Raw genomic sequence first — 13,546 nt, forward strand, 5'->3', positions numbered from 1 at the left:
GTAAAAAGTGGGGGGATGTTTGTACTGGGATTTACGCCAGTGGTAGTGTGTAAAGGTAAACCGACGACCGACGGACCCGTGACAACAATGAAACATCGCTGTACTCGTTTAGGGGTTCATTTCAGGGAATACTTGCCAAGAGTATCATTTTGTTTCCAATACTTGTTAAGGGGTGCATTTTCAGAATATGGTAAATACATCGCTGTACTTGTTTAGTGGCTCAATTCTGGGAATACTTGCCAATAGTATTTGTTTCCAATACTTGTTAAGGGTATAGTTTCACACGCCAATACTTGTTAAGGAGTGCATTTTCAGAAAATGGAAAATACGTGTTTAGGGTGCTTTTCGAGACCCCATGGTCGCGCATGGTATCCACTCGTCAATGGAAGTGGCCCCCCCCCCCCCCCCGGGATTCATCCATGTACATATACCTATGTTATTGCTTGTGATATAATTTCAAAAACTTAACCTTGCTTAAGATATCAATGTTGATAAGACTATGGTCACCGCTGCTACTGTACCATCAGTCACTCCTGCTATGCAGGTGAGTGAGACAAAAACTAGAAATGTAATTCATTTACCAAGGTTCAATGGGTATTTATTTTCAAAAGTAGATGTAAAATATTACATAAATTTACTTCAATTGATGTGATTTATCCCCCCTCCCTTTACCTCTCCTCTCCCCTCCCCCAAAAGTATCACACTCTACATGTATGCATACAGTCTATACAGGTACATGTTAACTAGGTGTATGAAATATAGGCAAAACAACCCAGAAATGAGTTATCGGAATATCACTTGTGAAATTAAGCTGGGTACAATTTTTACTGAATCACAAAATGAAGACAAAATAATGGAAGTGCCATCTCCCTATTACATGTCTACATGTACAGTATATGACAGTAAAATAAAGCAGTGGAAAGGAAGCATAAATAAGGTTAAAAGTAACAAAGCTATATATGATAAATGAATTTGCATGTTAACACCAGTGACACAAAGAATGGAGTAATGATATATCTAAATTCTAGCATAACTCCAAATTTCAGGGCATTAATATTACATGTACATCACAACACAAACAGCAAATTAATACAGAAGATTCACACATCTTACCCTTGTCTGACGATCTTTACTCATCATCTGTGGAACATTTGATGATCAAAGAATAACAATCACAAGAAAAGTACATGTAATCTTCAAAAGAGTATGCGACAGTAATATTGGGGGATACTCATATTTTCTATTTTCATTTCTTTCTTTATTTTTTTTTTTCTGACATATTCATATGAAAAGTAATATCAATAAACAAATGATTATTTTCTTGTCAACATGGTAAATATAATCATTACTAGAGCAAATTTCTTAATCATTGTTTTCATCATATTTTCTTTATTCATGTAGTACTTGAATAGCTTGTATTTGCAGTGGTAGGCTAGTTAAAACGATCAGACTGTTTTGTAGTACCGGTATTTGAGTTGCTATATCATCATGTAGATAAGGGTTAGCCTATAATCTAGGCGGAGACTACAGTTATTGTCTTTGCTGTGGCAAAGACTATTGTGGCTGCGAAGCCGCCATTGCCTATACACTTCTGTCTGCCAAATAAATATTCATGTTTATTCAAAATGGCGGCCGTGTGCCAACGACTTGAGACATCTCCATCATAAAAGCTGTGAGCGCGACGATAATTATAACAAAGAGGGATTGCCTGGTAGATTGCGCTTTTTCCATATCATTACGTCAAATCCCCGTTTGGAGAAAGACCGCAGTTCAGATTGCAAACTGCGGTGTTATACCCCATTTTTCATTTAGATCTCCCAAATATCATTTCCAAGCCCTTATCAATCGCGCTTGGCCAGGTAATCCAGGGGTAATCCCCGCTGTCTCCATTTCACCTCCACAGGCCAGTATATGAGCGTTGAGCAAAGGACCAAAAGATAAACAACAGCTGTGCTATTACGTAAGACTTCTCTGCCTGTAGTAGGACCTTCGGAATGAAATTATTGTATTCGATATTTCAAAGGCATATTGTATTCAGTAATCCAATGTTAGTCCATTTTTAATTTCGAACAAAGAAAATCGACCTCAAAATAAGGAAAGTAAGCGAATAAAAATGACGGCATGTTTTGCAGAAACCGAGCTCAGCGCTGCGCATGCATCCCATCGTGTGTGGCCCCCTGCTGTGACTGTATATGCCGGGCTGCAACCGCGTAGCCAGGATTTCATTTTGGAGGGGGCGGTAAATGCACCCGAAGCGTGCCAACACTTACAGAGCGCGCCTAGGGGGTGGGTGCAGGGAGGGGGAGTGTCCCCCTCCCTTGCGAAGCTTTTGGTGTTTCATAAATTAAAATGAAAAGGAGCCGTCTCTCTTGTCTCTAGTACCTATATCAGCTCCAATTCAGTTGACTATATTGTGATTTGAACCTTGTTTTAAAAAAAGATTGTGGACGCACAAAAAAGGAATACAATGGAGGAAATTAAATTAATAACCCCGCGCGAAGCGCGGAAGCTAAAGCGTTTTATCAATTTTTTTGCCATGAAAAGGGTCCCGAGAAAAGGGTATTCTCAAACATTTATTGAATACTTCCCTTTGAAAGATCAGATTTGATTACAAACAATTTAGCGACAGTGCATATCTTTAAAGGAGAATGAAACCCTTGAAACTAGCTGAATCCATATCAAAGAGAAAAATCAAAGAAACATATTGTTGAAAGTTTGAGGAAGATTGAATGAATAATAAGAAAGTTATGAGCATTTGAATATTGAGATCACTAGTGCCATGTAGATCCTCCCATCGGCAATGCGACCAAGATCTGTGATATCACACACGTACAACTCCCTCATTACTTTAGTACTTATTTCACTTATATTCTCATTTTTATAGAGTCTATCACAAGGTTAGGTGTTTTCTTTATGAGATGACAAGTACAGAGGTTTGACAACATTATATCATTGATGAATCGTTTGTCATATGATTAGAATGAGCAAAAAGATATGTTTTGGGGTATATTTTCAGTGTCCGAATGGGAGAGTTGTACGTGCGTGACATCACAGATCTTGGTCGCATTGCCAATGGGAGGATCTCCATAGCATTAGTGATCTCGACATTCAAATGCTCATAACTCTTTTATTGCTAGTCCTATTTTACTCAAAGTTTTGTTGATCTTATTCTTTGATTTTTCTGCTTTCACAAAAGCTAACTTGCTCCAAGAGTTTCATTCTCCTTTAACTCGCAAATCAGAGGAGAAGAAGTGTGTATGCCGGGAGGAAGATATTCCTCCCCGCGCAGAGCAACGAAACTCTGAAATTTCAAAGGGCGGACGTTTCATCAAATGCAGATATCTCTAATACCCCATCGGCTCTAATTCAATTAATTTTCTAAGATTATTGAACTTCATTACAAGGAAAATAGTGCGCAAAAAGTTGAAACTTCTGTGATTTATTGAAATTATATAAAAAGGATGCCTAATTTCTTTGACTTATCCTGAAGCGCTTCATTTTGAATTATAAAGAAACTTAAGTGTTATTCAAAATTTCAAACTGAGGGCACAAAACAGGACAGGAGATGAATGTGCAGGGAAATGACATGAAGTTTAATAGAATTTGATAAAAAATATTTTACTTTCTTATTTAATATACGACACAAATTTTATACCTTCCTCTCTTTAAATTAGGAACCTGTTTCCCCCAAAATTATGAGTGTTTAGTAATGAGCTAAAAAGGCGGGAGAAGTTGACTTTATGGAGGTGACGGCAGAAATTGATATAAAGATTTTTCCCGCCCGGAACCGACCCGACCAGAAGTTGCGCGATCAATTAAAAAAAAAAGATAACTTCATATACTTCGGCCTAACCTTACTCTAATTCCATGCCCTAATGTATACATTTGAATTTTAACTGGCAAGAAACCCATATAGCTGAGATGGAAAAACAGAGTTAGAGAAAGGGTGCGGGAAACAATGGAGATCTTCAATATTGTCATTTATCCGCGCGCAGCGCGGAAGCAAAATTCATTTATAAATTTAGAGCAAGAGTGAAGGAGTTTCTCTTTTGAAAAAAAAAAAAACAAACAAACAAACAAAACACAAAGCTACCTTTCTTCCCTTTCCTCCCTCCCTTTTCCCTTTCTCCTCTCTTTTTTCCCTCCTTTTTGGGGACGTTTTGGGGGGAGGGGGTGACCGCCCCCCCCCCTGGCTACGCGCCTGCCGGGCTGTTGTGTTATCTTCGGACCGACGTCAAGAAAGTGAAGAAACAGGTGTTTTGATACTTAAATTACTTGCTTGGGGCATTTAGGGTTTGTCGTACTTGGAGAAGAGAATTGATGAGAAGGGAAACTGGGGTATAGTGTTCTCAAATGGAAGTTTTTCGTCATGTCCTGTTGGTAAAGCAAAAACATATCCCTCCCGTCGTCACTAATGCTACCAATGGCAGATTCTTGAAGGTCTTGGAATTTTCCACTAGGAATGCTGAGTTTATTGGCAGCATAATCCAAACTTTCTCGCAGAAGTTTCTCGCGTGTACTCATACCATAGAGCTATTAACAGAAGGAGATCTGACTCTCTCAAACGCTTTGCCCCATGCACGGCACCGCTAATCCCCTCTCAGCAGGGTCCCTCACGGCGCATTACACAGGCCGCTCGTATATCAGATAAGGAAAGTTGATCGACGCGGTCGACTGTTCGGGTTTGCGCTGGCGCAGTAGCGTTTTCACCCATAATGCATTTCACATCGGCTTCACAAATTTTATGCAAACATGGCGGCTCACGATTTCGAAGACGAAAATCTGGTTTTGGAACCAGCTGAATGCAGGGTGACCAGATTTCACAAAAAGAAATACGGGACAATCGACAAAGCACGCTGCATGAGCGGATCGACCGAGCCAGGTCTTTAAAAAAAAAGATCAACAAAGGAGGCTACACGGTGTTCGACTTGGGAAAAAATGTACAGAATTGGAATGGGGGGGTGAACGAAAGAATGAAGGAGGATTGAAAAGGCGAAAGAAAAGAGTTGAATTGAGATCGGAAAGAAATAAAAAATGAAGGGGAAAATGAAGGAAAATATATTTTTTAAAAAGGAATGTTAGAATAAAATGATGAAAGAGAATAAAAGAAAAAAAACGTTTCCGTCATTCTTTGAAATGAATTAAGAAGGAAAGAAAAAGAAAAGAAGGAAGGGAAGATGTGTGAAAGAAAACATAAGGGAGAAAAAAAAAAAAAAGAAGCAAGAAAAAAGGAGGAGGAAAGAAAGAACGAATAAAAGAAAAATGTTTCCTTCATTCTTTGAAAGAAAGAAATAAAGAAAGAAGAAAAACAGGAAGGAAGGGAGGGAGGGAAAGAAAGAAAAAGGGACACAAAGAAGAAGGAAAGAATAAAAGAAATGATGAAAGAGAGGGAGGAAAAAATAAAGGGAGGAGAGAATAAATATAGAGAAAATAATGGAAGGAGAGAAAGAACGAAAAGAAAAGAGAGAAGGAAGCAAAGAAAAGTTTAAGGAAAGAAAAAATTAAGGGAAAAAAGGAAATTTAAAAAAGGAAGGAGAGTAAGACAAAGAAGGAAAGAAAGAAAAATGAACAGAGAGAGATCAGGAAAGAAAGATAGGGAATAAAGATAGATAGAATAAAAAAAGGGGCAAAGAGGAAGGATAGAATGATGAAGAAAAAAGGATATGAAAGAAAGAAAGAAAAAAAGTACAATCTTAAAACAAAACAAAAAATCCCATAATCTAACAAAAATCATAATGATATTTCGTGTTTCTAAATATATTTAGAATAGAAATAGAATGTTTTAGAAATGAGGGGGGGGGGGTCGGGTGTCCGGACACTTTATATTTTGGAAGCCTTCTTTTTTTTCTTTAGATTAAACTAAAAATATGAATTCAATAGTTGTAATCATCTTTTATTTTGTTCTCTATAATATTTTTTAAATCATGATTATTTTTTGTACTAAAAATTGTAAAACTTCGCTTGTAAATTTTTCCAAATGACTTTGTAACTTAAAATGAATCGTCCTGACACAGAACTGAGTATACTTCTTTGTGGTCCCAAACATGTTATTTTTAAGTTCTTTATTATGTAGAATAACAATTTTTTGTACTTTGTTCTCCTTTTTACTGGTTTGTAAATTAAATTTATTTGCTCTGCGGCCCCTGCTATTTTCCAAAACTGATCCAGAGACAAGAGCTGAGCGAGCACGGAGCTCCCGTCATTCATTACACTCACTTTCAACTTACACAAGTACGGTACGTGGGGCACCGGAGGGTACTCCATGATGCGACAATTGCCAGAGAAATGCCCCACAGATTCGTCGTTATATTATCAAGACCATTGTAAACACGCAAATGATTTTTGCATAAAAATAAAGCTCAGAGTATGCTTTTTCACCTTATTATAATTTCTAAAACATGTACGAGCAGGGAAGATTTAACTACGTAAGAAAGACAGACATACCTAAAATGACCAATCTCCAACTTCCTCCGTTTGTAATTTTGTTGAGTCAAATCAGATTGTGACGTATTTGGTATGTATGCAAAGGGGATCATCTCAGAAGTTCAACCATACATAAAAGACGTACATCAGGAATCCGTACAAAGAGATATGGATGTTAGAAGAACAGCAAGTCGTGTTTCAATTTTGAAAAAAAACTGAGCTCGGAGAGAAGTTATGTGGGAGAACGTCGTTTACGGCGGTGCCTCGCAGGGTCCTTCAAAAAATCTCTGACCTCAGATTTTACGAGGGGGCTTATCGCGTTATGTAAGCGGGCTCTAACTATCGCCTGGCGGCTCGCCGATTGATGTTAGATATCGTTCCTTCGCCCGAAGGAAGCGATAACAAGGGATTAACAGAGGATTTGGAAGATGGTTCTCCTTCTCTTAATAGCTCCATGCTCATACTCTCCATTTTTTATGAAGAAAGTGACTTCATGTCACATGACATATATGCATTACCTTCTTCTTTCCAACGTATTTCTCATTGGTCTGATTTATTTATTCTTGATGCATATGCATAAGAATATTTTGTATGAAAAACTTGCGTCATTTCATTGTCGATTATAACAAAAAAAAACATCCAAAGCAAGACGGGAGTGTTAAGGTGGTAGCTGCTTCGCAGTCACAATTTGTATAGTATTTGCCACATCAGATGTATCGTGTGTGTTAAAGCATACCAGCAAAGACAAAAAATGCAGCCTCCGCCTAGATTATAGGCTACATAAGGATTCAAAAGAGTGAATAAAAGTCTAACAAATGTTACAAATCTTGAAAGTTGTCACTGTCTTAAGTTCATTAGAAAGATAAATTGAAGTTAGTAGAACAGAGTTAGCCACTTCTCTTACCGTTGTTGGGTAATCTGGATCATTTGCAGAAGGTGGTCTTTTCCTGGCTTTTTCCTCCACATTCTCTCTGATCTGCTCTGCTTTCTGGTAGATCTTCTCCATCAACAGTCCCTGCATCTCCTTAGATCTCCTGTGAGTCATTAACTTGCTCTTGCTATAATCCCTGGAGTTTCTGCTGGATAAGATACTTGCTGGTGTGTTGATGGGTGGTAGACGAGGCTTACCATTGACCAGGTGTGAGCCGCCAGTCTCTGTGTGTGCTCCATTATGGGTAGGACTCTTGGGACCACGTCCAGGGCTCCTTTGATTGATCCTGGTTCCATTGTGTATTGGACTGTGACCATTTACTTGAGACATCTACAAAATACAGAATAGGGAAAGTGATATTCTGATTAAAGAATTTCCATTTCTGAAAACATATACATGTAATTGACCGGTGTGCGTTGGCTCAGTTGGTATAGGGTCCGTCTCACAACTGGGAGGTTGGGAGTTCAAGTCCCGGCCGAGTCAGACCAAAAGACTTTAAAAGATGGGAGTTGGCCAAGTTGCTGCTACTACATATACATGTAAGTACTTTGTTGGCATTCAAGGGATAGAGAAACATTGATCTAGCACTCCAGGCCCAAGATCAATTGGGCAGAATGAATTTTCAAAATATTTCTATTTCGAACAATAAAATATGGATTTTTTAAAACTTTTAATTTCAAACATGCTTTACAATGGCTCACAAATCACATGTAGAAACTAATGCAAGAAGATTAGTGATACTTGATTACCTTACCCTTGTGTCTAAGTTTCATGAGCTAGGTTATGAAACTATCTGATGACATTTCAAAACATAACCTTGGTTAAGGTTTCATTTTGAAAAAGCCACCATTGTAACAGCCGACGGAAAGCAGCGCCTACATGTACACTCATGCGCATGCATGACATGCCACGTGGCATGAATCTAAATTACTAATACTATGAAGGGGGCCCTCGGGGGGGGGGGGGGAGGGAGTGGGTACTCACATGGTGGTATGGGGACGTGCCGCTTTGATGACCCCCCTTTTCAGTTCTCTACATACTCCGAATGACAAAAGTTCCAATTTACAAGCCGCCCTGCCCCGCTCGCAAGACCCCTGTTATGATTGCCAGTTTGCAAGCAGAGATCTCTAAATAAGTAAAATGTAATACCAACCGAATTTAGGTATTTTAACCTCCACCTGATACAATTATCTTTTCTTTGTCCACTCACAGGTATTGCAAGGTTAGTACGCTATACTAACCACGCACTACGAACGCGATACGCAATGTATTTTGGAGTCGTCGGTTAACATCGCTTCATAAACAGGAATAATGATTGCCAAAACTCGTTCCGCTACTCACCGAGGCTCTTTCCGGTATCTTTCAGTTTTTAATTTTTTGATTATTTTTTATATAAAAAGCACATTAAAAAGAGCAAAATCTTGTACCTCGGCCTGGAAAGGTGCTTCGCATGTCTCTTCCACAGAAATTAAAGAAAGCTTGATGGTGGCGCTAATACATTTCACAACCTTAATTCAGCTTGTTGGTATTTTATGTCTAAATTCATTAAATGCCCAATTCCTATGATTGTTTGATAAAATATAGACACCAATAAATGCAATAACTTAAAAAACATACTTTTAGATTTATAATTATTGCTGACGATAACACTATTTGGAAAACATTCAAAGCAATGAAACAAAATATAGAAAATTTTACGTGCCTTGAACGAAGCCAGCAGAGGGAGCCTTTGTTCGTATGTCAACAAATGTTTTATCAAAGTCTATACAATAAAAAGATTGGACACTTTGCCGACTTCGCGTAACGCTATGCAACGATTAACGTGTAAAATGTAATTTCAAGCTTTGTCTTTCCCTTGTAGTGCCTTTGATATGAATCGCGTGCCCTCTTCAGGCTAAAAATCACTGGCACAAGGGTGCAAGTCACCGACATCAAGATCAAGATATAAATTTATTTAATTTCTAACAGAATGCTAAGAAGCTCACGGAAGGAACTACATGTATATATTGTTTGGTAAGTATTAAAGCACAATTTGAACATTGTTTTTTTTTTGCCAAATCTGAAAATTGCGCAAAATCCCATGGAAGTATTGCATGCATTGTGCCTCCCACCTTCCTCGCACGATGGCACATACTGTAGGCTAATGCACCCATGGGTGATCTTTGTCCGCTTGATTGTGCGCAAATTTAAGTCACACCTTTTTATAACACTTTTTCAGCAGAGCGCGCAAGTGTCGATCGCGATGGAATTTTGGGATCGAAATACCAGCGAAACCCTTGACCTACTTTATCATTCCGTCAAGCGAATTTTACCCTATCAGGATCTTGCCCTCCGTTTGGTATTTATGATTTTGAATAATTTTGTGTGAACTGTCAGAAATTTTTTATTGAAAATCAACCTCATGAAAATTTTTAAAATGTGCGCAAATTATGGTCACCCCATCATAAACTACATGTACGTATGGTTGGAACTACCACTTTTTGACCACCTAATTTTCTAAGCATCGTATCTGCGAAACTATTTATCACTTTTACCTAGTTTTCATCTCATTTGTGCAGAAAATTTAGCAGATCAGATTCCCATTGTTATGTGATGATAAGACATATCTCACATATTCAATAATATATCAATACATAATCAATACTTAATCAATACTTCTACAGGTAGTATAACAGGAAACTATATGTTTACCAATTCCAACTTTCTTTGGAAAGTATTACTCGTTCTTCCTCCAGCTAAACTTCTGACGCACACACATTTTGTGGGTTTCTTAGACCCCTGTTACATCTGAGAGATTCCCTACCTCGGGCCGGCCCGGGGCCTACCTTGGGTCGGAAAGAAATCAGATGTAAACATCCCAAACCTACCTCGGGCCACCTTTTAGCAAACCTACCCGAGACCACATCCAGAGGTAGTCTCGGGTAGGTATCGGGCCGGCCCCGGTCCACCGATTCGTAGATGTAAACGTACACAAGCTTTCGAACCTATCTCGGTCCGTTCGCCAGCTGTCAAATTACGTCATAGCGCGCACTATCCCCTCCCCAGCCCCGTCGTTCTTCGAATGTTTTGCGGCATGCGACATGTGAATTGTGATTGATAAAGTCTTTGATTTGAGTGGAAAGAAGGAAGCATTTTAAACGTATCCTTTTCAAGTCGATCATATCTTCAACGACTGCTGGGATCATCAGCATTCTTCCAGAATCTTGGGTAGAGTCGTTTCGACTCTCTCTGGAAATCATGTCCCACCCTGTCATTTCTGTGTAGCAGCCGATGAGTGTAACGAAATGTAAACAACTTCAATTAGCGCGCGCAAATTATTCAGCTAGAGCCTAGATCGAGAGCGCCCTTTGGTGTCAGCAATCGGATACCGCTCGAAACCGGAGGGAATGAACGCTGTGATGTAAACAGACCACATTTCGGATTCGGTCCGTTCGCGAAGCTAATCCACCAATAATCCAGTCAAGGTTGCAAGTGGACTCGGTCGGGTCTCGGGTAGGAAACTTTCAGATGTAACAGGGGTCTTATTCACTTCATTTCATGTTCTCCCTAAAAGGTCAACTCCCCCAATTCAGAGTAAAGTTATGACGTACAGATAGTTTTGGTCAAGCGTCCAAGGTTGACCAACACCTGTTTGGCTGTATCAGACCAATAGAAAAGGGGTTCACTTCTGAACCCAAATGAGAATAATCGAGATTACAGATTGGTTGAGAGGAGTTTTACAGTTCTATAGAGATTGGAGTTTACAGCTACAGAAAAGTATCAGTTTGCAGAGTCTATCTTTAAATGTACATGTATATACTTCAGAGTACAGTCACCATCAGACTTACTCATGTTTTTGTCATCATCATCATCAATATATGAACTGTACAGGCTTTGTATTGCTTTGTTTCATTTAAGACTGGTTGAAAGCAAAAGTGCAATATTGATCCTGCGACAACACAGACCAAAAGCTTCAGTCTCTGTATCTTGGTTGTTCCGCTGAACTCCGTTGGCTCACTCACCAATCCATGGTGAATGGGGATGATAGTAAAATGTCAGAAATTGTTGAATAAATCCCCAGAAACGACGGTTATTCCTGTCTAGCAACAACACAACACCATGTTTCGATCGACAACTCTGATTCTATTCGCGTATATTAAAAAATCGGCAAACAATGAATGCGACAATTTTACATTTGCTCATTCATTTGCACCCCTCTTTTGAAACCAACCACCCGCGATACACTAGTTTTCAGCCAATTATTTACAGCCGATTCTTGTGGCGGTGACGAAATATTTTGACTCTTTCAAGTTAGTTCTATGTCAACATGCTAAATGATAGTCTCACTACTCCCACTGCGAGTAGCCAGGAGGCTTCTAGAGAGTAAAAATCATTTACTAACGTATGCTTACTCTCAATGAAGCCAGGTATTCCTTCCCATTCATCTCCACGTACCGCTGAAAAACCTGAAACTTTCGCCCCCGAGATTTCTACTTTCCTTCTAAAAGATCTAGCCCTAAATCATGTACATGTACATGGGATAAAACTTCATTTCCGACATTTCTACGCTCTCGGTTTTATTTTTAAACAAGAATTCATCAAAAAAATGAGAAAAATATTGTGAAAAGACGGAATTAAGAGACTTGCCCGATGTTTACGCCGCCATCTTGTTTCCTATTGTACGTGCATTGCGTAACGTTGGGGAAGTACAATAAGAAACATCGGGCAAGTCTCTTCCGTCTTTTCACAATATTTTTCTCATTTTTTTGATGAATTCTTGTTTAAAAATAAAACCGAGAGCGTAGAAATGTCGGAAATGAAGTTTTATCGCATGTATGGTTGGAACTACCCCTTATCGACCACCTAATCTTCTAAGCATAGTCTGCTTCTGCGAAAATATTCATCAATTTTACCCAGTTTTCGTCTCATTTGTGCAGAAAATTGAGATCAGATTCCCATGTTTTGCTCGGTGACTCCGATTCAATCCGCGTATATATCGACGAACAACGAATACAACGATTTTACATTTGCTCATTTGCACCCGTCTTTTGAAACCGACCACCCGCGTTACGCTAAGTTTACGGCCGATTCTTGTCGCGGTGGCGAAATATTTTTACTCTTCAAAATCAGTTCTATGAGGTCAACATGCTAAATTATCATCTCTATACTTCCATTGCGAGCTCCGGCACATGATTCGACGATTGACGACGGATATTTGTTCTAAAGCCGTTTCCTATCGGGGTTTGGGTCTGGTCCATACAATTTTGATTAATTCTACTAAATTTTAACTTTTGGTTGCTTCTTTTTTTCTCGTAAAATTGATTCTTACTGTTTCTATGGACACTGCGCCTACTCTCCCGCGCGTATCGTTTGTAATACGCAATCATTTTAACGCACGCAAGGTGGTCGGTTTCAAAAGAGGTGGTCGATATGTGGTAGTCTCACCATACATGATTTAGGGCTAGATCTTTTAGAAGGAAAGTAGAAATCTCGGGGGCGAAAGTAATAGGTTTTTCAGCGGTACGTGGAGATGAATGGGAAGGAATACCTGGCTTCATTGAGAGTAAGCATACGTTAGTAAATGATTTTTACTCTCTAGAAGCCTCCTGGCTAACTGCGAGCTCCGCCTCCGCCACATGATTTGACAATTGATGACGGATATTTCAATAAGCAGTAGAGGCGCACAGCCAATATGGGAGACTCTCTCCAATAAGGGAGACAATCTCCCATATTGGAAACTTGATTTAAAAAAGAACAAAACAAACAACACCAACAAAAGTGTATTTTTTTCCACCCAAAAATTTGTCTCGCTGAGGTCAGAAGCCCATTTGTTTTGTGTGTGGATGACAACCAAAATCCTTATCAAAACAAAAGTAGACGGTAAATTTTTAAAATTGACAGTGAAAAGGGGTAACTTTCCCGGGGGGGCCACTTCCATTCACGAGTGGATACCATGCGCGACCATGGGGTCTCGAAAAGCACCCTAAACACGTAATTTCCATATTCTGAAAATGCACCCCTTAACAAGTATTGGCGTGTAAAACCCTACCCTTAACAAGTATTGGAAACAAAACGAACCCCTAAACAAGTACAGGAATGTTTTATTGTTACGGGTCCTTCGGTCGTCGGCTTTACCTTATTTGGTTTAGTACGACCCCACCTTCTACACCTCGCGCGAATCGGACTCTAAACACGAAGTGTTGGGGCAAAATG

The 13,546-nt window shown here is 39.2% G+C and overlaps 1 protein-coding gene across 1 annotated transcript in view; it reads right to left on the reverse strand.

Annotated features, from left to right (window-relative positions):
* The window catches only part of LOC129256714 (uncharacterized), a 24,998-nt gene continuing 11,452 nt past the window's right edge, over positions 1-13,546 (reverse strand). The window contains exons 2-3 of the mRNA XM_064097706.1: positions 7,328-7,684; positions 1-1,140 (exon numbers count right to left, since the gene is read on the reverse strand). Of these exons, the coding sequence (XP_063953776.1) occupies positions 1,087-1,140; positions 7,328-7,684 (411 nt within the window). The 3' untranslated portion in view covers positions 1-1,086. The remainder of the gene's footprint in view (positions 1,141-7,327; positions 7,685-13,546) is intronic.

This window comes from Lytechinus pictus, chromosome 3, assembly GCF_037042905.1.
Source record: "Lytechinus pictus isolate F3 Inbred chromosome 3, Lp3.0, whole genome shotgun sequence".
Lineage (NCBI taxonomy): Eukaryota > Metazoa > Echinodermata > Echinoidea > Temnopleuroida > Toxopneustidae > Lytechinus > Lytechinus pictus.